The sequence below is a fragment of the Macrotis lagotis genome, chromosome 2 (genome assembly GCF_037893015.1).
Source record: "Macrotis lagotis isolate mMagLag1 chromosome 2, bilby.v1.9.chrom.fasta, whole genome shotgun sequence".
NCBI lineage: Eukaryota > Metazoa > Chordata > Mammalia > Peramelemorphia > Peramelidae > Macrotis > Macrotis lagotis.
The window spans coordinates 235,411,245-235,435,092 of NC_133659.1; the positions used below are offsets into that span (position 1 = coordinate 235,411,245).

Below are 23,848 nucleotides of genomic sequence, written 5' to 3' on the forward strand. Positions count from 1 at the left end.
ACTTAATAATGACCTAGCTGTGTGACCTTGGGCAAGCCACTTAACCCCATTTGCCTTGCAAAAACCTAGAAAACAAAAACAAAAACTTGTAAACCTTAAAACGACATTTGTTAGCTCTTACTATTATTGTTTTTCTCTCCTATCCTACCCCCTTGCAGTGGAATAACGTCTCTCCTGGGAAGACTGGTATTTATCATGTTAACCGTTCAGTTCTGCTCCAACACGGCCATTAATGTTTAGAAACAGTCTCTAGATACGTCCTAAACTACTTAGGTTGCAGTTCAGTCAGACTTAGTGCCCTCTAACCCTACCCTGGACAGCTCCTGTTGCTGGAGACCTAGACATACGTAAGACTGGAATGCCAAGAAAAACTAACTCGCCGCCCACAATCGTCTGGGTATGCACAGTAAGAAAGTACCACTGCAGTTCCTGGGAAATGGAGTGTGGGAGCTTAGTTAGGCTGCGCACAGATATTTCAAAACGCAGGCGCAGTTCCCTATCGGGCCTGGGCTTTGTCCGGGTGATTTGGGCGGAGTGTTTGGGCTTCTCTTTGCCACCTCTATTCTGTCTCATTTTTTCCCTCGACCTCATGCATCTTTGCTTACTCCACTTTGCTTGCACCACTCACATAGCCAGGGCCAGGGTGTACATCTGAGGGCGGATCACTGAGTTGCCAGGGAAGAGTGGGTTCGTCACTGCTTAAGACAAGGACTCCCGAGGGTCGCCCCCATCTCGGTAAGAGCCTGTTTACTCAGGCTGCAGGGAAAAACTCAGAAACAGATCCTGGAGCTGCTTGGTATTTCATTGAAGTCACTACAATATAGGACTTACCAGGAGGGTTTGACCATGGAGAAATCAAATCAAATGCTGGAGGAGAAGGGTGAGTATTCATTCTTATACTGATGGATCCTCAAAGCAAAGGAGTTTTATCAGAGTTATCTATGGTTACGTAGATTTCAAACAAGTTGAATGATTTGACCTAAAAAGCATGATCTCTGTAGTATTTCGTTGTTACTCAGTTGGGTTCCAACTTTTCATGACCCCATTTGGGGTTTTCTTGGCAATAGTGCTGAAGTGGTCTTCCATTTCCTTCTTCAGCTCCTTTTACAGATGGAACTAAAGTAAGCAGGATTAAGTGCCTAGGTCACATAGTTATTTCCAATCTGAGGTTAGATTTGAGATCAATAAGATGAGTCTTCCTTCCTTCAGACTTTGGCACTCAATCTACTTGACCACCTAGCTATCCCCCAAAAGAAAGCAAATCTGTAGCCTTGGGGCAAAGTTTCTAGTGCATTGCCATGGGTATCTACCCTTGTATCCTGGCTTCCTTATTCTGTAGAGAATCCAATTTGTCAGTTTTCCTATTTATTAAACCTAATGTTGGGATATCCTCCTGAAATGTGGCATTTAGAACAGAAGCAGTAATCCAAATGAAGTCTGTTTAGGAAAAACTATAGCAGGATTATCACATTTCTTATTCTGAATAGTATGCATTGGTTAATGCGCCTAAAATAATCAGTTTGGGGTTTTTTTTGGATGCCATAGTATACTGTTGACTCACAATGTGTTTACAATCCTGTAAAACTTATACCTTGCACTCACATTTATAAAAAAGTCATCTTGTATGATTACTTTTTTGAGCTCAAATGTGAGATCTCATATTTATCTCTACAGAATTTTATTCTATTAGGTTCATTTCATTGTTCCATCCTACCAATTCATTTGGGGTGGAATTCCAGTCCTGTCATTCAACACATTAATATCTTTTTTAAGTTTGGTGTCATCCATAGAATTAGAAAGCATTTCATCTATATCTGGAAGTAAACTCAGTACAAATCAACACTATGACTAATATACAAAAAAAAACCAAATGTGATTTCAGCCTTCATTAATAGAAAGCATATTTTCAAGAATGAAGAATATATAATCTTGTTATATTACACCTGGTCAAGAATATCTAGCCATAATGTGTTAAGTTCAGTGTACCATATTTTATGAAAAATAAATTTCATTGATACCTCTGTGTTTTTACTTTAATGTTATTTCTGGATATTTTTCCTCCTTTCTATCTCATCTTTCTGCACAGAACTGAATGCTCTTGAAATAAGCAAAAGTAATTAAATAAAAGCATCCAACTAAATTATCGAGACTGAAAAAATATGCAACATCCTACCCCTGAAGTTCCCAATCTCTTCCAAGAAGGACTAGTTCTTAATCTCTAGTACCATTATTGATTTTTTAGTTAACCAGTTTGACTTCCTTTTAATGATCTTTAAATTTACAGTTTTGTAGTCATTGTTTATGTTGTTCTTGTAGTTAATGCTTATTTCATTCTGCAACCATTCATACAGATCTCTCCATATTTTTCTGAATTATTAATATTTGTCATTTCTTGCCACATAACATCACTCTATTATAAACATGTACTACAATTTGATGAACCATTTCCCCCAGTCAATGGCATCCTCTGCTTTCCATTCTTTAGTACCTCCCCCCCCCCCAAATAGACAACATTGACAAGCTGAAGTAAATTCAGGGAAGAGCAAGCAAAATAGAATTAAGTGTCCTAAGACTGAGCTATATGATGATCAGTTGAAGAAACTGATGAATAAAAGACTTGAGTGGACATGGTTGCTGACTTCAAATATTTACCTATCTTTCATGGCAGAGGGACCAAATTTATTTTGTTTGGCTTCAGTGGGCAGAACTGGAAGTAACAGAAGTTATATAGAGAGAGTTTCTGACTCAGTATGAAGGTAAGCTTAGTAAAACAATTAGAACCATCCCAAAGTAGACTGGGTTGCTTTGAGAAGGAATTTCTATCACTGGAGATATGTAAGTTGAAACTAGAGGACTACTTGTCTAGGTAGGAATTAGACTACATGAATTTTGAGGTATCTACCAATTTTTGAGATTCTATAAGAAGAAGAGAAGGTCAGTTTCTCTAGCATAGGAATGAGAAAAAACTAATAGGATATCTCACTGGAGGATATTTCCATAATTAGAATGCCAGATCATATCTGTAAGGTAGAAAGAAAACAACTGTTGCCTGATGAGGCATCTTCTATTAAAACTATTAAAACTAAAAAAAAAAAACACATCCAAAACCAAAAAACTTTAACCTAAAATAAAGCTTTTCCAGAATTTTAAGCTAGTATTTTCAAAGTAACCCTTATATTTTATAACTGACTATTGACAAGAGGGAGAACTCTTTGGGGAATCAGGTTGTTTGTGTGTTTCCATTTCAGTCTCAGAAAGCAAGGTATGGTAGAGGTTTTCAGGAACATCTTGAATTGTATGTTGGGACTATGATATCAGGTATTCACATTAGTAATAGGTATTGGGATAAGTGCCTTTGGCTACCAAAAAAGGTTAAAAACAGTCCCTGCCCTAAAGAAGCTTACATTCTAATGGAGGATATATTTAAATAAATAGGTACTTATAAAATATATGAAGAGGAGATAGAACTTAATCTTTGAAGAGAAGGCTTTAGAATCAGAGGGGATCAAGAAAGGACTTAAAGAAAATAATATTTGAGCTGAGATTTTAAGCTCAGTGATAGCTGTGCTCTCAATAGTGAAGTAGCAATTAGGAAAGAAATATTATTCAAATCCTCTCATGGATTTATGATCCCATTGATTTAAAAATACCTTCCATTGAAGTAGATTGCAACTATGGATGCATACTTGCTCATCCACCCATAAGTTCTTTTTAAAAAAAATTAATTGATTTATTTTTAATTGGTTTATTTATTTTATATTACAATAATCTTGTTGTGAGAGTAAATATAACCCCCCCTTCCACACACAAAAAAGAGAAACCTTAAGAATAGTGAGAGAGAGAGAGAAAAATGGACTTGAGTCTGTGTTCAAGATTTCAATGGTTCTGTCTCTGGGATGAGTTGCCTTCTTTATCAAAAGTCCACCCAGAAGTTGCTTCAATATTTTTTCCCACAGTTGCTATTACTAGCTATATTTCCTTCCCACTCTCATTTATTCTATTCTCTCTCTCCTTTCACCCTGTCCCTGTTCAAAAGTGTATTGTATCTGAGAGCCCTCTCCTATGATCTTGCCTCCATATTCCCCCCCACTCCCCCAGATCCCATCCCTTTATTCTCATGTTTCTATATCCTATTAAGTGTGCATGTTATTTCATTTCTGAGTCATTTCTGATAAGAATGAAGGCTCACTCCTTCCCCCTCTCTTTCCCCCATTCCATTCCATTGAAAAAGCTTTTTCTGGTGGCAGCTAGGTGGCACAGTGAATAGAGCTCCAACCTTGGAGTCAGGAGGACCTGAGTTCAAGTCTGAGCTCAGACACTTAATAATTGCCTAGCTGTGTGACCTGGGGCAAGTTACTTAACCCCAATGCCTTGCAAAAAAAACCTAAAACAGAAAAAGCTTTTTCTTGACTCATGTGAAATATCTTAGCCCCTTCTTCCTCTCCTTTCTCTTCCTCCCAGTATTTTCCTTTATCACCCATTGACTCCATCTTTTTACTATATTATACCATTATATTCAGCTCCTTTCTGTTCCTTGTCTATATATATATATATATATATATATATATATATATATATATATATATATATATGTTCCTCCTAACTGCTCTTATAAATGAGTAAGCTCATAAGAGTTCATAAGAGTATCTTCTTCCCATGCAGGAATACAAACAGTTCAACATCATTAAGTTCCTCAAAGTTAGTCCTTCTCATCCACCCTCTCTATGGTTCACCTGAGTCCTGTACTTGGAGATCAAACTTTCTATTCAGCTTTGGTTGTTTCAGTAGGAAAGTTTGAAAGTCCCCTGTTTCATTAAAAGTAAATCTTTTCCCCTGAAAGAGGATGTTCAGTTTTGCTGGGTAGTTGATTCTCAATTGTAAACCAAGATGTTTTGCCATCTGGAATATCATATTCCAAGTCTATGAGCCCTTAATGTAGATGTTGCCAGATCCTGTGTAATCCTGACATAGAGCCACAGTAGTTGAATTATTTGTTTCTGGAAGCTTTTAGTATTTTTCTCTTTGACTTGGGAGTTTTGGAATTTGGCTATAATATTCCTGGATATTTCTCTTTTGGGATCACTTTTAGGAGGTGATGTGAATTCCCTCAATTTCTATTTTGCCCTCTGCTTCTAGGATTTCAGGGTAATTTTACTGTATTATTTCTTGAAAAATGAAATCTAGACTTTTTTTTCCTGGTTGTTACTTTCAGGTAGTCCAATAATTTTTAAATTATCTCTTCTGGATCTGTTTTTAATCTGTTTTTTTTTCAATGAGATATTTCACATTTTCTTCTAATTTGGGGGTTTTTTGGAATAGTTTTATTTCTTCCTGATTTCTCTCAAAGTTATCAGCTTCCTTTAGTTCCATTCTGCATTTGAATGAGTTATTTTCTTCAGAGAGCTTTTTTATCTCCTTTTCCAGCTGGCCAATTCTGCTTTTTAAGGCATTCTTCTCCTCATTTGCCTTTTGTATTGCTTTTTCCATTTGGTCTAAACTGGTTTTTAACATATTATTTTCTTCAGTATTTTTTTGTATTTCTTTCACCAAGCTGCTGATTTGCTTTTCATGATTTATCTGCATCACTCTCACTTCTCCTTCCACTTTTTCCTCTACCTCCCTTAATTGCTTTTCAAAGTCTTTTTTTAAGATCATCCATAGACTGAGCCCATTTTCTATTTCTCTTGGAGGTTTTGGGTACAGAAGCTTTAATATTTTCTTCTTCTGAATCTTCCATGGGACCAAAATAATTTTCTATGGTCAGATTCTTCTTTTTCTTTTGTTTGCTCATTTCCTCAGTCTATGACTGATTTACCACACTTCCAAGGCTTTGGGTTTTTTTTAGGACAACCCACAGGGACCTTGATTCTTCCAAGGTCTTATGAGAGACTCTGACAGCTCTCTTGCTTGTGCTTTGGTATATGGATAGCCATAGGCCCTCCCCTTTGCCCTGGAGCTATGTGGAGAGTCCCTGATCACTGTGGTAGGATGGGATTCCACACTGCAACTTGGATTTGTGTGTGGGCAAACAGTTGAGTCCTGTCCAAGGGAGAGCAGAAAGACCTCAGTAGTATCCTCCACCACCTTACTGTCTGTGGGCTGTGCTCTGGAGGTGCAGGCTGGCTTCCCTGTTTCCTGCTGCAGGTTCTCACTGCAGGGCTGCTCTGAGGCACTCCACACTCACTTTGGTGCAGCAGAGTTCTCTCACCACCCCTTCAAGCTGTTCCCAGTGATCCCTGGACGACCAGGAGGTCTGGAAACCACTGCCCCTGCCATGGACCCAGGCACCTTCAGGGATCTAGGCACTTGGCCTGGCTGTGATTGCAGCAGCTTTTTCCAGCCCCTAGTCCCAGTGAAACAGACCTTTCCTAAGTTGTCTTGGACTGGGAAATTGTATCACTCAGTCTTTCTGTGGGTTCTGCCCCTCTAAATTTTGGCTAGAGTCATAATTTGATGGCTTTTGGAGTGGGGGGGGGGGGGCTTGTTTCCAGGAATTCCTGCCTTTATGCATTCATCTTGGCTCTACCCAGAAAAGGAAGCATTTTGATGGATATGAAAGAAGACAGCATCAAGGTCACAAGGAGAGGGAATGGACCTGGTGAATTGGCAAGGGTGATCCTCTAAGTCAGGCCAAGAACAATCCTCCCATAAGTTCTTTATAGTGAATCTACTCAATATTACTGGAGATCTTCCTCAATTTCTCCTAGTATCTTTGGGCTATACTGTGGTTTTCTATCTGTGTTGTGAACTTGCCTAATTTATCCCAGGTAGTTTAAGTCCAATATTGGTATGGCATGAGCTACTCATATAAGCAATATGATATGACAGATCATTTAACAGTAAATGAAATATTTACTTGATCATATCAAGGGAAGAAAATGCAACAAAGAGATGTAGCAAAGACTTGCAATGTAATTCAGCTGAATGAACATAGTTCCCTTGCTTCTGAGTTGCTCATGGTGGTCAAATAACTAAGTATCTAGTTTTTCTAACAATTTATTTACCTCCTTAACTTCTTTCTTGTTTATTTTATGATTTGATTTATCTAGATCTGAGAGCAGGAGGTTGCTAGTAGAGTTTTTGCTGTCTGTGTCTTCCTATAGATCTTTCAGCTTCTCCTCTAAGAATTTGGATGCTGTCCAATTGGGTGCATATACATACATATATATATATATATATATATATATATATATATATATATATATATATATATATTCAGTATTGAAATAGCTTTATTGTCTATGGTACCTTTTAGGAGGATAAAGTTTCCTTTCTTATCTCTTTTAATGCTATCTATTTTTGCTGCTGCTTTGTCTGAGATAAGGAAGAATGATGGGAACTTGTGTTTTCCCCCTCCTCTATTTAAGCATGTGATGTGATGTCAGAATGTGATGTCAATGAACTAAGTCTTTCTTTATTTCCCTGAGCCAGTTGAGTCTTGATAATGGTTTCAGTACTGTTTAAGGAAATGAATTATCTCATACCAGAGGGAAGAGGACTTTGGTAGATACTCCTCCTACCATAGCTTCCATTTCTTCAATATCTTCTCTTTATTTTTAATCTGTAAAAAAACTGTTTTTATTTTCCTCAATTACTTGTAAAAACCATTTTTAACATTCATTTTTAAAATTTTGAGTTCTCTTTTCCACCTCCTTCCACCCCTAATGAGAAGGCAAGCAATTTGGTATAAGTTATGCATGTACAATCATCAAAACATATTTCCATATTAGTCATGTGGTGAAAGAAAACAGTCAAAAAAACTCAAGAAAAATAAATTAAAAAGTATGCTCCCATCTGTATTCTGACACTATCAGTTCTGTCTCTGGGGTGAATAGCATTTTTCACAATAAGTACTTCAGAGTTGTCTTAGATAGCTATATTGCTAAGAATTGCTACATCATTCACTGCTGATAATATTGCTATTACTTTGTATTCAGTACATGTCACTTTGCATCAAATTATGTAAGTCCATATTTTTCTGAAAGCATCCTGCTCATCATTTCTTATAGCACAATAATATTTCAAAACAATCACGTATCACAGTTTATTCAGCCATTTCCCAATTGTTGGACATCCCTTCAATTTCCAGTTCTTTGCTACCAGAAAAGAACTGCTAAAAATGTTTTTTGTATTTGTAGGTTGTTTTTATTTTTTGTTTTTTACCTCTTTTGGGATTTACATCTAGTAGTGGTATTACTAAACCAAAGGATATACATGGTTTTATAGCCCTTTGGGCATAAATCCAAATTGCTCTACAGAATGGTGACACATGTATAGTGCCAAACCTAGAGTCAGGAAGACTCATTACTTCTTAAATTCAAATACAGCCTCAGACAGTTACTAATTGTATAATGCTGACATAATTCCAAATTGCTTTCCAAAATATATTGATTCAAAATTCCACCAGCAATGTACTAGCATGCCTATTTTCCTGCAATTGCTCCAATACTGACTATTTTTATCTTATGACATTTTTACCAATTTTCAAGGTGTGAGATGGAATATCAATATAGTTGGGGTTTGGGGGGGTTGCAAGGCAATGGGGTTAAGTGACTTGCCCAAGATCACACAATTAGGTAATTTCCTCCTGACTCCAAAGCAGGTGCTCTATCCACTGATTAAGTGACTTGCCCAAGCTGCCCTGTCAAAATAGTTTTGATCCACATTTTGCTAATTAGTAGTGATTTGGGGCCTTAGAGTGATTTGTTTCTTTTGTATTTTCCCACTTCAGAAAGTAATACTACAAATATTTTTGTACATATGAATTCTTTTTCTTTGATCCTTTGAGGGGTTATAAAGCAGAACTAGAATTCAAAAATTTACCCTTAGCTTTGTACCCTGTCCACAATACACCCCCTCTGATAGTGAATCTAGAAAACTTTTTTCTTCAAAGACCTAAAAGATAATTCTCTATACATGATATAAACTAGAGATACAGATGGGAATATTTTCTTTTATTAGAGAAATAAGCTAGATAGCATAGTGGATATAGGTATATAGATTATCGAATTATGTAATTATCTCTTATATCCTCATTTGTAAACAAGTCCATGATACTCTATAATAATATACTTGAGTAAAGGATAGATTTTAAATCATGGGTAGAATAGTTAATCTATGATTTTTCTTCCTGATCTGGGGTCCTTTGAATAGGTTTGATTTTGGCATCCTTTGGACCTTTAGTCTTTATAATCAATCATTAACCATTTATTAAGCAACATCCAAGTGCCCATCAGTGTGCTAGTACAGGGGACACAAAAAGAGGTAAAAGATAATCCCTCCCAAAGGAATTCACAATTGAATGAGGGAGACAATAAACAAGCAACTGTATAACATACAAGTTATATACAAGAGAAATAGGAAATATATAAATTCTAATGCCAAATGTATACTTGCCAAAAAGACTATTTTATGGAGAACTCACACAGGGTAAGAATTCACGGGAGTCAGAAAAAGTGATTCAAGGATATTCTCTTAAGAACTTTGGAATTGATTGTGCTGCATAGGAGATACTGGCACAGGACCACCCAGCTTGATGTATCCCCCTCAGAGAGGGTACTGTGCTCTATGAGCAAGGAAGAATTGAAGTATCTCAAAGAAAATGGGAGATGTACAAATGTAGAGATACCTCCTCTCCAAATATTCATATGTATTATTAGGAACTGACCTATGATACAGCCTTCTGAGTTCATATTAGTCTAAGTAGCCAGGGTCAGACCTACCATATTACTCTGACTAACAAAGTGATGTCATTTTGGTCCTCTTTGAGAATAAAGGACAACAACCAACTGACCAACCATATACACATAAATGGATATAACTGCATTTATAGAAAAATATAAAATTTGCAACTGACATGTATTTATAGTCTGACAAATCTGATTGTCTCCATATGCCTTTTTTTCCTTTTTCAGTTCTTTCTGCTCAGGATTCTCCCCTTTCTGAAGTCAGAGACATAGAAGAAGAAGAAAGAATGTCTGATATGTTTCTGCCTCTGAGGTCCCAGGTGAATTGGGGATTTAGTTCTCTTTCTTTAAATGTCTATATAATGGTCACATTTTTTTTCCTTTATCTCAGACTGTGTTAACCAACAAAGAACCATTTAGGATTGTAAGACAAGACCCATAATGGATGATATCCTTCTCCTTTCCACTCAACAATCACTCATTCATTTAATGTCCCTCAGTTATACCACATGTTATATACATTGGGGAGGGATACAAAATATATTTGACCATCTTTAATCCTAAAAAGCATAGAATCTCAATGAGAAGATAAGACATTATAAACACATGAAACACCTAAATAATTGTATAAGAAAACATCAAAATGAATGTCAAAATTAATACTATTAGTTAACATAATCAATCAATTATTATTTATTAGATACCTGCTATGTGTCAGTTTTAGAAATGAGGATAAGAATGAGATCTAAGGTTCCATGAACTAGAAAAGTCCCAAGTGAGGAAATTCCCCTCTTCTGATGCAAGTCTTAGAAAATTGCAGATATGCAATACACACTCACACATATATATGTATATATATTTGCATATATATATATATTTATATACACACATATATCTGTACACACACACACACACACACACACACACACACACATATATGGGTATGTATTGAACAAGGATACCTTCCCACCCTCAGGCCCCCTTCCCTTGCACATGCTTGTGCACACACACACACACACACACACACACACACACATTCATATACTTTATGATTTGAACTAGACAAAATCAAAATAGCCCCTACAATAAAGGAACTTAAATCTTCTCTGCGGCAATCAATATGATCATGTTTAAGTAACTACAAAGTCCCTGCTAATCAGGAAGAGTTGATGTAGAAGTTGTCAATTTATATAAACTTTGAAGGAACTAGTAAAAGCAGAGATGCATAGAGGTCGGTCTGTACTAAAGCACATTGGACACAAAATGTTTTTTGAGGAATTTCCCTAAATTGTAGTGTCTGTAAAGGGGAATCATATGTACTATACCTGAAAAAAGTAAGCTGGGGCCAGATTATAAAAGGTCTTAAATATCAAAAAGGAATCATTTTTATTCTTAAAGCAAGAGGGATTTTTTTATACTACCTTACATGTTCAGATTTTGTAAAAGATGCTGTTAAAGTTGTGACTATGTTTATTTCTTTTTATTTCCATTCATTAATCATCAATATTCTGCAATATTTAACTTTTCTAACATACTGTAGGTCTTTATAACTTCTTTCTTATTTTTACCTAGGTCTAAAAGGGATGCATTTGAGTTCTCCACTATTATACAGAAAGTTCTCCAAGTAAATTTGCATTTATAAATTCAACTTTACATTAAAAAAATTCTGGGAAAAACCCCCAAAACTATCTACATTAACTTTATTGAATGGTACTATGCCTTCTCTCTGTGCTCTTGCCCATTGGCAAGGTGCTCTGTGACCTCCTCAATCTACACCCCCCAAAAAAAACATTTAAAAAATCCCCCAAGTGAAAGCAAAAGAACAAAAATTCAGAGACTATCACTGTCAAAGGATCAGGGGCTTGATGCAAGAGCTCTGGTGCTAAGAGAAGACCTTTGTCCTACTCCATCTATCTGCTCTCATGTCTGTGCCCAGCCCCCATGAGTCACCTGTCCCCTTCTCTCTGTGACTTTGTCTAGTGCCTACATATCTAAAAGTCCCCCGCAGCGTACACACACACACACACACACACACACACACACAGACACCCTTCTTGGTTCTGATCAGATCCCAATGCAACGCAACTGATTCTGGCTTCTTCTTCTCTTGCTTCTCTGTCCCCTGGCTCCCATGTGTCCTTGAACCATATCCAGGTTCCCTCCCTCCATGGGTGAATGGCCCTTTTTCTGTTTCCCTTTCTTCCTCCTTTCCCCATATCTGTGGGTCAAATTTATGTTATGTAAAAATTGCTTTACATAGACATCTATGTTTTTATTTATATGATAATATCTATTTCTTCCTTTAATTTGTTTTCCTTTCCCATTAAGTATTTGGCTACTATGTCATTTGGTGCATATATGTTAAGTATTTAAGTTATTTCATTGTTTATCATACCTTTCAGCAAACTTCCATTTTCATCTATTAATTAGTGTTCTTTTGGTGTTGCCTTGTTTGAGATGATGCTTACTACTGCTCCCTTTTTGAAAGTTCAACTAAAGCATCATAGTTTCATTCTAAGTCTATTATTTTAACTCTATGAAAGTTTTAATGTTTCAAGTATGTTTCTTATAAAAATTACATATTGTTGAATCCTTGTTCTCTTTTTTATTTTTTGGATTCTTGTTTCCTAATCTATTCTACCATCCTCTTTTGTTTGATGAGTGAATTCATTCATAAACACGGCTGATTGTCAAATGTGTACTTCCTTTCATCCTCTTCCTCATACTTTTTCCCTCCCTTTGCTTCTCAACATCTCTTTACAAAGAAGAGTGTCTTAGAACATGAGTGTGCTGAAAGCTTTATGTCTATCTTTCCTCCCCCACTCCACTCAAACTTTAGATTTTTACTCTTTCCATTTAAGCTCCTCTTCACAATCCCCTCTCTCCAAGCTTAAGAATTCTTTTCCTTATGATTAATTAATCCATCTCTAAAAATACCCATCTTCTTATAACTCCCCTTTTCTCTTCTCACTGATCTTTTCTGTTTCTCTGTTGAGTTCATTGTAATCCTATAGGAAACTCATATGTGCATGTCTGTGTATTCATGTATGTGTATATTCTACTCTGATTAGTTCAGATGAAGGTGAGATGCCCTCTCTCTCAATCCCCTCCTTATTTGTATAGAATTCTTCTTTTTACCCCCTGCCCTCCAGTTTTGTAATCTAACATGTTTATTCCTCATTCTTCTCCTTTGCTTCTCTAGGACTCTTTTCCCCCCTTTCCTTTAATTTTTTAAAAAAGATCAAGACATAACTAAATCACTACCATATATTCAAATGTATTTGAATCTCTATGACTCCTGAAGGTATTAGTAACCTGAAGGGAAGTTTATATCATCCCATCCCATTAAATTGTAAACATTTCATTCTTATGATCTCTCTTCTAGTGGCTCATTTGTTCATATTTATCCTTTTATGTTATGCTTCTCTTTATTCCTGTGATTATATTTCAAAGTTTTTACTTACCTCTGGTCTTTTAATTAGGAATGCTTGGAAGTCCTCTAATTCATTAAATGACTACTTTTCCCTGTAGGATTTTACTCAGTTTTAAACTAGGTATATTATTCTTGCTTATAAACTTACATTTTTCTTTTTCTTTTTGAATATCATATTCCATATTACTGAGTGTTCCTGAGTTCCTCTGTACTTGAGTTCTTTCTTTCTGGCAGCTTACAGAATTTTCTCATTGACCTGGAACTTGGGGTTTGCCTACAGCATTCCTGGGTATATTCATTTTGTTTATGTCATTTTTAAGATATTTGGCAGATTCTTTCTTTTGAAGATGAGATTTTAACAAAAGAGTAAGTCACTTTATTTGTATAATTCCAAATTGTTCTCTGAAATCATCATACTATTTCATTGGTGTGTCTAATTTTCCACAACTCTAACATTGAGTATTTTTTTAGTATTTAGTATTTTTAGTATTTAGTATTTTGTTAGTATTTTTTGGATCATTTTTGCCAATTTACAAGGTATGAGATCAAACCTCAGAGTTTTTGGTTTTTTGCATTTTGGTTTTTTTTTTTGCAAGGTTACCTGACGTGCCCTAGGTCACATAGCTAAGTACATATTAAATGTCTGAGGCTGGATTTGAACTCAAGTCCTCCTGAGTCCAGAGCTGATACTCTATCCACTGAGCCACCTAGCTATGCCCCCACCTAACTAGCCCTTTTTCAAATGATTGTGAATACTTTGCAGCTTTTCTTTTGAGAAACATTTATCAAATCCTTTGAACAATTAAATATTGGGGAATGCTTATTAGTTATGCATATATGTAATGTATGTACATATGTAGGCATTCATATATCTTGAATACCAAATCCTTATTAGAGAAGATTGATAGAAGAAAAATTCCCATCTTATCATTCCTTTTTTTTTAATATAAAAGCATGGATGTTATCTGTGCAAAAATTTTTCAGTTTCAAGTAATCAGTTATCTATTTTATACTTTGCAATTGCTTTTATCTCTGTCTGTTTAAGAATATGTCTCCTACCCATAGATAAGCATCATGTTTTTCTTCTGTGTTTCTATTTCATTATATTCTATAATTTAATTATATTAAATAATATAATCTTTGATTTTAAAATCACATATCCATATAGAATGTATTGTGTAGTGTGGTATAAGGTATTGGTCTGAGTATAATTTCTGTCAGACTGCTTTCTACTTTTCTCAGCAGTTTTTATCAAATAGTAAATTTTTCCTTTAGCAACTTTTTGTTTTCTACTTTATCAAACAGTGGGTTAATTGAATTCTATTATTTCTAAATTGTCCTTCTAAATCTGAATCTTCCTACTAAATCTAATCTGTTTGTTGTTTATTTTTTCTCTCTGTCTCCAAAACTAATGACAAAGGTTAGTTTTTCTAAACTGAATAACATGTTGCTTTCTCATTGTTTTGTATATAGTAGGTAGCATTTATATGACACTTTAAGGTTTTTAAAGCTCTTTACAAATATGTCATTTCATTCTTACAACAACCCTGAGAGATAGATACAATTATTGGCTTCATTTTGCAATTGAGGTAACTAAGGCAGTTACTTCTTTGCTTAGTTTCACACAGTTGATAAGTGTCTGAGACTGGATTTGAATTTAGGTCTTCCTGACTCCATCCAAATTCCCCAGTCCTCTCAAAAGTGTTTTAATTTTAAATTTCATGAGGACAGTGATTATACTTGTGCTCTCTTTACATCTTTCATGGGGAATAACATATAGCTAAGTACACAGTAGCTACTTAATAAATATTTGAATTTCAATCCTAAATACTAGTAGAAGCACCTCTCACATAACCTATCCATTTTCCTGAGTGTTGTTAAAATCACCCATTTCATCAGGGAGAGGATCTTGGAGGATGAATCAGCTTTGAGCAGAACTATGTTTGATGTTTTAGGAATCAGTTACATTCAGAGATATAGCTGTGGATTTCACTCCTGAGGAGCTGAGGCATCTGGAACCTGCTCAGAAGGACCTCTACAGGGATGTGATGCTAGAGAACTATAGAAATCTGGTATTGCTGGGTAAGGATGTGTTTCCCCTTGACTGAAAATCTGACCAATGAAACTTAACTATTTCCTTGTTTATGAATAATTACTGAAGTGAAAATGCTGTATTTGTCTGGGGTTTAAGGATCAGTGTTTACTAATCCTTTCAGGCTGATTGATTATCTCTGTTCCCTTTTTCTAGAGAAGAGGTCTGCATTTTGTAGAGAAAGAAATTGGCAGTTTAATTTCTGTTACTCTGAGGCTGTACTCTAGCTTTCACTGATTACCTAGACCTAGGTTTACAGATTAAAGAAGATTCTTAAATTTATATCATGGGAAGGGACAAATGAAAATTGCCTTTCTGAGTCCAGGTCACTTCCATAATCATTTGACCTATATTTGAGCAAATAAGTTATTTGGTCTATTATAAATACTCAAATTAACTGTAAAAGACATGTGAAGAAAGATGCTCTCTGATGCTGAGTGAAGTGAGCAGAACCAAGAGAACACTGTACGCATTAACTACAACATTGTGAGATGATCAACTATGATGGGTGCCGTTCCTCTATGCAGTACAGTGATCAAGAACAATCTTGAGAGGTCTCAAGGAAAATGTCATCCACATTCAGAAGAAAAAATATGGATTTTGAATGCAGAGCAACTCATACTATGTTCACTTTTTGAAAACTTCTTTTATGTTTTTCTTTTTCACATGTTTTTCTCCCTTAGTTCCAATTTCTCTTTCAAAATATGACTAATATAGAATGTTAAATATGATTGCTCACATACAACTTTTACCAGATTGTTTTCTGCCATGGGGAGGGGGAAGGAAAGGGAGGATGGTAGAAAAATATGGAACTCATAAACTTACAAATGAATGAATATTGATAACTATCTTTGCATGTAATTGGAAAAATTAAATAAAATTTCTATAAAAAGAAAAAATTTGTTACCTGCATACTGAGAAAAAATTGATAAATAGAACTGTGCAAAGGACAGTTTCATACACACACACACACACACACACACACACACACACACACACAAACAGAACTATTTGTATCCATTGTTAAGCATTTCTATGGTGGGGGCTCAGGGGAAGGAAGGGAAAAAAAGGAAACTTACCTGATAATTTTGTTATATATTTGAAAGAAATAGCAAGTTATAGATAGTAGATTTGCAGTTTCATTCACAATCATCTTTTTTTATTGTACTAAGTTATGGAACTACTTATTTTATTCTATAAATCAAAAATTTCAAAACAAAACAAAACACAGTATTTTTTTCTGTTTCAAGGTTCTTCTGCCACCCTCTGGCCTTCCTGTAATTTTTTTTTCCTCTTCTGAAAACCAGCTTTCAAAGACAAATTTCATTTGTCTCTTCCATGATATAAACTTAAGATATGAATTGGAACTGAATTTTGGAAAATTCTTTATATCTCCAAGATAGTATTTAGTTCTATTTCTTTCTCCATTTTCAGGACTTACAGTTTCTAAGCCAGATGTGATCACTGAGCTGGAGCTAGGGGAAGGACTGGGAATTCTAAATAGAAATATTTCAAAAGACTCAGGTGAGTATCAGGTAGAAGGGAGTTATTATAAATAGTAACCTGCCTGGTCAGTGGGGAGATGGTGCCTTTAAAATGCTGGCTAGAATTTTAAAACTTTTTCAAATAACTTGTTTTCTCAGTGGGAGAGTGGGGTGGGAGGAAGGGAGAGAATTCAGAATGCAAGATTTTAAAAGTGAATTTTAAACTTATTTTTGCATGTAACGGGGGGAAATAAAATAAAATGTTGGTTAGAGAACTTCCCTCAAATTGCCCATCTCTGTGATGAAAATGAAACAATTTAGTATCATCTCTTTCAGAAATCTGTGAACCTTATCACATCATTCTCCCTATATCCCTCATACAAAATATTCTATATATCAAAAAAATTTTCTCTCTAAAGCTAATCCTTTCCACTTAAATTTCTGATCCCATCATTTTCTGCCTTTCCTGAAATATCATGATGATAAATTATCATCATCCTTTTTAGCCTCTCCCTCCTCAAAAGTTCCTTCCCTTCTACACTCAAATATGCATAATTTTTAAGATAGTATTTCAGTTGAGTTCATTAATATAAGAATTATTCAATCAGTCAGCAATCTCCAGGGAAAAAGTAAGACGGGTAACTTTGTACAACCCTCCTTCACTTAAATTTGATTCAGTTGCAAGCCATGGTATCAGCTTCCTAATATCATGGTGCTCTTCAAGAATGAAGGATAAACAACAACAATATAGTTATATATAAAAAACATACAAAGTAGGAATAAAGTAACCTTGGAAGGGGAAGGTACCATTGACTGGGGAATCAGGAAAGGTCTTATGAAAATGAGATTTGAAGTGAGTCAAGTAGGAAACCTGGGAGTCTTAGATAAGAGCTAGAGATAAGGAGAGAGAAAATTCCAGACCTGGAGTCAGTTCATCAACAAATATTTATCTGGGGTGGCTAGGTGGCACAGTGGATAGGGCACTGGCCCGGGGGTCAGGAGTACCTGAGTTCAAATCCGGCCTCAGACACTTCATAATTACCTAGCTGTGTGGCCTTGGGCAAGCCACTCAACCCTATTGCCTTGAAAAAACCTAAAAAAAAATAAACAAAACCCCCCAAATATCTATCAAAATAAGAAATTTAAAAAAATATTTATCAAGCACCTGCTATGTTTCAGTTACTGTTCTAAGCACTGAAGATACAAAGAAAAATAAAAAACAGATCTTGTTCTCAAGGAGCTCACAATCTATACAGACAGCTGTATAAACAAGATAGGTACAGGCTAAATTGGAGTTAGAAGTCAGAATGCACAGCTGAGAAGTAAGAGAATTCCAAACATGAGGGAGAACTCAGTACGGGGTTGGGGGGGGCTGAAATATCTTGTGTAAGAAACAACAAGGAGACCAATATCATTGAATCACAGAAAACATGGGGGTGATTGAAGTAGTAGAAGAAGAATATAAAGGTAGGAGAGAAGAGAATATATAGGACTTTGAATATTTTATGTTTGATCACAGAGGTGAAAGGGAGCCCCAGAAATTTATTAAAGGAGTGATATGGTCAGACCTATAGTTTAGAAAGACCAGTTTGGCAGATAAGTGGAGGATGGATTGGAATGCAGAGATGAAAGATGTTTACATTGACAAGAAAAGACAAGGAAGGACCAGCTCATGTGAGATAGAAGATAGTGTCAGAAGATATCTGAGTGATGTGGAGGATGAGAGAAGAGGGAGCTCTTAGGGAATGACCTTTTTTACTGTGAAATATGAGATATAGTTCTCAGCTGAGGGAATGGAAAGGAGGAGGAGCTGTGGGAGGTTTGATAAGGGAAACACTGCTGTGGTGAATGAGACAGCAAATCAATTACATTAAAAAAAATTGCCTTACCACAATGGGGGCCTAGTTAATTATATAACATGAACTTATAGTAGACCAGTCAAGGTTTTATGATTTTCTTCAGTTTCATTCAGTAGCATGAGAGTAGAGAAGATAAGGAGTCTGTGAGAATACATTTTTAAAATTCTCTACTATGACAGCTGAAGCTGTGGAGGAGAAAGGCCTTGTGAGTCAAACAGTGAATTCATAGAGGAAAAAAAAAGGAAAGTGACTTGAAAGTGAGTGGGAAAACAAGTAGCATTCCATTTCCCAACCTGAACCACTGAGTAAGAAGGAGTAAGAAAAAATATAACCACTGCTGGAAGGGATTGCTAGGGAGACTATATCAGGAAGGGGCCAGGTCTCAGAGAGAGCCAAAAGATGGAAGAAGTGAGACAGGAAAAGATTTAAGATGAAAGCATGTTGTAACTTACAGAAATAGCATTTCTATGAGCTCAGCAGTAAGGGTGGGTGAAATAGATTGGGACATTGGGGAGGGTTGGGTTTGGAGGAATGGGGGTAAGCAAATGAGAAGTAGGATATGGAGAATGGGGTTTGAATGACAGCCAGGAGTTCAGTATCACTGAGAGAATCTATACAAGTTTGTTTGTTTTATGCTGGGTGAGTATGATTCCCCAGATATTTTCTGCATTTTGTAATTATTTGGAGTGGAATTTCCCTTTCTATTGTTTCTTCTTGTTTTTTTATTATTATACCGTTGATTTTTGAGGATTTACTTTGTAGTCTGCAACTTTGCTAAAACTATTCTTTCAGTATCTTTGCTGATTCCCAAGGGGTTTTTCCAAATAAATCATATAATCAACAAAAGGAATAGTTTTATTCCTTTCTAAATATATTTTTATATATAAATATATTTTATATATGATATATAAATATAAGGTTTATATATTTTTATTCTTTTATTCTGTTTTCTTGGGAGAACTGGACATCCTTGCTACTTTTCTGTAATTATTAGAAAAGGTTATAATTTTTATCATTTCATATGATTTTAATTAGCTTTTAGACACTTTTGATATTATTTTTAAAAAGGACCCTCTCTTCTTCTAAACTATAGCATAAAAAAGTTATACTTTCCCAAAAGCATCTATCGTGATGATCATGTGGTTTGAGGTGTTTTGGTTTGAATATGATTAATTATGTTGATCATTTTCCTAAGGTTGAACTATCCTAGCAACCCCATTTCATTCTCATAAGGATTTCTTGAATAAATTGCTGCAATATGTTTTATAGGATTTTGTCCAAAGGTTTTAAGTGGATATTCAATTAATGGTATTGAACTAATGTTTTCTTTTCATGTTTTATATTTCCCTGGTTTAGGCATTAGTGCTCTCTATATTTTTTCCAATATTTTATTTTTTAAAAAATACATGTAAAAATGTTTAACATTCATTTTTTATTTATTTTTATTAAAGATATTATTTGAGTTTTACAATTTTCCCCCATCTTACTTCCCTCCCCCACCCCCACCCCACAGATAACACTCTGTCAGTCTTTACTTTGTTTCCATGTTGTATCTTGATCCAAATTGGGTGTGATGAGAGAGAAATCATATCCTTAAAGAGAACAGAATTCTCAGAGGTAACAAGATCAGACAATAAGATATCTGATTTTTTTTCCTAAATTAAAGGGAATAGTCCTTGTACTTTGTTCAAACTCCACAGCTCCTTATCTGGATACAGATGGTACTCTCCTGTGCAGACATCCCAAAATTGTTCCCAGTTGTTTCACTGATGGAATGAGCAAGTCCTTCAAGGTTGAACATCACTCCCATGATGCTGTTAGGGTGTACAGTGTTTTTCTGGTTCTGCTCATCTCACTCAGCATCAGTTCATGCAAATCCCTCCAGGTTTCCCTGAAATCCCGTCCCTCCTGGTTTCTAATAGAACAGTAGTGTTCCATGACATACATATACCACAGTTTGCTAAGCCATTTCCCCAATTGAAGGACATTTACTGGATTTCCAATTCTTTGCCACCACAAACAGGGCTGCTATAAATATTTTTGTACAAGTAATGTTTTTACCCTTTTTCATCATCTCTTCAGGGTACAGACCCAGTAGTGGTATTGCTGGGTAAAGGGTATGCACATTTTTGTTGCCCTTTGGGCATAGTTACAAATAGTTGTCCAGAAGGGTTGGATGAGTTCACAGGTCCACCAACAGTGTAATAGTGTCCCAGATTTCCCACATCCCTTCCAACAATGATCATTATCCTTCCTGGTCATACTGGCCAATCTGAGAGGTGTGAGGTGGTACCTCAGAGAAGCTTTAATTTGCATTTCTCTAATAATTAATGATTTAGAGCATTTTTTCATATGGCTATGGATTGCTTTGATCTCCTCATCTGTAAATTGCCTTTGCATATCCTTTGACCATTTGTCAATTGGGGAATGGCTTTTTGTTTTAAAAATATGACTCAGTTCTCTGTATATTTTAGAAATGAATCCTTTGTCATAATCATTAGTTGTAAAGATTGTTTCCCAATTTACTACATTTCTTTTGATCTTGATTACATTGGTTTTATCTGTGCAAAAGCTTTTTAATTTAATGTAATCGAAATCATCTAAATGGTTTTTGGTGATGTTCTCCAACTCTTCCTTAGTCATAAATGGTTCCCCTTTCCGTAGATCTGACAGGTAGACTAGTCCTTGATCTTCTAATTTGCTTATAGTGTTGTTTTTTTATGTCTATGTCCTGTAACCATTTGGATCTTCTCTTGGTAAAGGGTGTGAGGTGTTGGTCTAATCTAAGTTTCTTCCATACTAACTTCCAATTATCCCAGCAGTTTTTATCAAAGAGGGAGTTTTTATCCCAATGGCCAGACTCTTTGGGTTTATCAAACAGCAGATTACTATAATCCTCTTCTGCTTTTACACCTAGTCTATTCCACTGGTCCACCACTCTGTGTCTTAGCCAATACCAAACAGTTTTGATGACTGATGCTTTATAATATAATTTTAGATCGGGTAGTGCTAAGCCACATTCTATTGCACTTTTTTTCATTAAGCTCCTGGCAATTCTTGACTTTTTATTTCTCCATATGAATTTACTTACAATTTTTTCTAACTCATTAATTTTTTGGAATTTTGATTGGGCACTAAACAAATAGTTTAGTTTTGGTAGAATTGTCATTTTTATTATATTAGCTCTCCCTATCCATGAGCAGTTGATATTTGCCCAGTTATTTAAATCTGATTTAATTTGTGTGAGAAGTGTTTTTTAATTGTTTTCAAAAAGATTCTGAGTCTGTCTTGGCAAATACACTCCCAAATATTTTACACTGTCTGAGGTTACTTTGAATGGGATTTCTCTTTCTAGCTCTTCCTGCTGTTTCTTGCTAGACATATATAGAAAAGTTGAGGATTTATGAGGGTTTATTTTATAACCTGCAACTTTGCTAAAATTGCTAATTGTTTCCAGTAGTTTTTTAGATGATTTTTTTGGATTCTCTAGGTAGACCATCATGTCATCTGCAAAGAGTGAGAGTTTTGTCTCTTCCTTCCCAATTCTAGTTCCTTCAATTTCTTTTTCTTCCCTAATTGCTGATGCTAACATTTCTAATACAATATTGAATAGTAGTGGTGATAATGGGCACCCTTGTTTCACCCCTGATCTTATTGGGAATGCCTCTAGCCTCTCCCCATTTAATATAATGCTTGTTGATGGTTTCAGATAGATACTGCTAATTATTTTAAGGAACAGTCCATTTATTCCTACACTCTCTAGTGTTTTTAATAGGAATGGATGCTGTATTTTGTCAAAAGCTTTTTCAGCATCTATTGATATGATCATATGATTTCTGATAGGTTTGTTGTTGATATAATTGAGTATACTAACAGTTTTCCTAATATTGAACCAACCCTGCATTCCTGGAATAAATCCTACTTGATCATAATGTATTATCCTAGTGATGACTTGGTGTAGTTGTTTTGCTAAGATTTTATTTAGGATTTTTGCATCTATATTCATCAGGGAAATAGGTCTATAATTTTCTTTCTCTGTTTTAACTCTTCCTGGTTTAGTTAACAGTACCATATTGGTTTCATAGAAAGAGTAAGGCAGAGTTCCATCTTTCCCTATTTTTCCAAAGAGTTTATATAGGATTGGAACCAATTGTTGCTTAAATGTTTGGTAGAATTTACTTGTGAATCCATCAGGCCCTGGAGATTTTTTTTTAAGGAGTTCAATAATGGCTTGTTGAATTTCTTTTTCTGAAATAGGGTTGTTTAGGTATTTAATCTCTTCTTCATTTAACCTGGGCAACTTATATTTTTCTAAATATTCATCCATTTCACTTAGATTATCAAATTTATTGGCATAGAGTTGGGCAAAATAATTTCGAATTATTACTTTAATTTCCTCCTCTTTGGTGGTGAGTTCACCTCTTTCATTTATGATACTAGCAATTTGGTTTTCTTCTTTCTTTTTTTAATCAAATTGACCAGAGGTTTATCAATTTTATTGGTTTTTTCATAATGCCAACTTTTGGTTTTATTTATTAATTCAATAGTTATTTGGCTTTCAATTTTATTAATTTCTCCTTTAATTTTTAGAATTTCTAATTTGGTATTTGATTGGGGATTTTTGATTTGTTCTTTCTCTAATTTTTTTAGTTGCATGTTTAGTTCATTGATTTCCTCTTTCTCCAATTTATTCATATAAGCATTTAGAGCTATAATATATTCCCTGAGAGTTGCTTTGAATGAATCCCATAGGTTTTGGTATGTTGTTTCATTATTATCATTATCTAGGATAAAATGGTTAATTCTTTCTATAATTTGTTTTTTGGTCCACTCATTTTTTAAAATGAGGTTATTCAGTTTCCAATTTGTTCTGGGTCTATATCTCCTTGGCCCAGTATTGCATATGACTTTTATTGCATTGTGATCTGAGAAAGATGTATTCACCATTTCTGCCTTTCTGCAGTTGATCATTAGGTTTTTATGTCCTACTACATGGTCATTTTTTATATAAGTTCCATGTACTGCAGAGAGAAAGGTTTATTCCATTCTATCCCCATTCAGTTTCCTCCATAAGTCTACCATATCTAATTTTTCTAACAATCTATTTACCTCCCTAATTTCTTTCTTGTTTGTTTTATGATTCAATTTATCTAGATCTGATAGCAGGAAGTTGAGGTCTCCCACTAGTAGAGTTTTGCTGTCTTCCTGTAGTTCTTTCAGCTTCTCCTCTAAGAATTTGTGTGCTGTCCCACTGGGTGCATATATATTCAATATTGAAATGACTTTATTGTCTA

General features: G+C 35.2%; 1 protein-coding gene across 2 annotated transcripts in view; it reads left to right on the plus strand.

Annotated features, from left to right (window-relative positions):
- The window catches only part of LOC141514372 (uncharacterized), a 91,075-nt gene that overhangs the window by 38,671 nt on the left and 28,556 nt on the right, over window positions 1-23,848 (plus strand). The window contains exons 1-4 of one of the 2 annotated variants that reach the window (XM_074225166.1): window positions 43-880; window positions 9,915-10,006; window positions 15,075-15,201; window positions 16,646-16,735. In XM_074225166.1, coding sequence (XP_074081267.1) covers window positions 847-880; window positions 9,915-10,006; window positions 15,075-15,201; window positions 16,646-16,735 — 343 coding nt within the window. In that variant the 5' untranslated portion in view covers window positions 43-846. Of the gene's footprint in view, window positions 1-42; window positions 881-9,914; window positions 10,007-15,074; window positions 15,202-16,645; window positions 16,736-23,848 lie in introns of those variants that run through there. The other variant, XM_074225167.1, reaches the window with a different exon arrangement.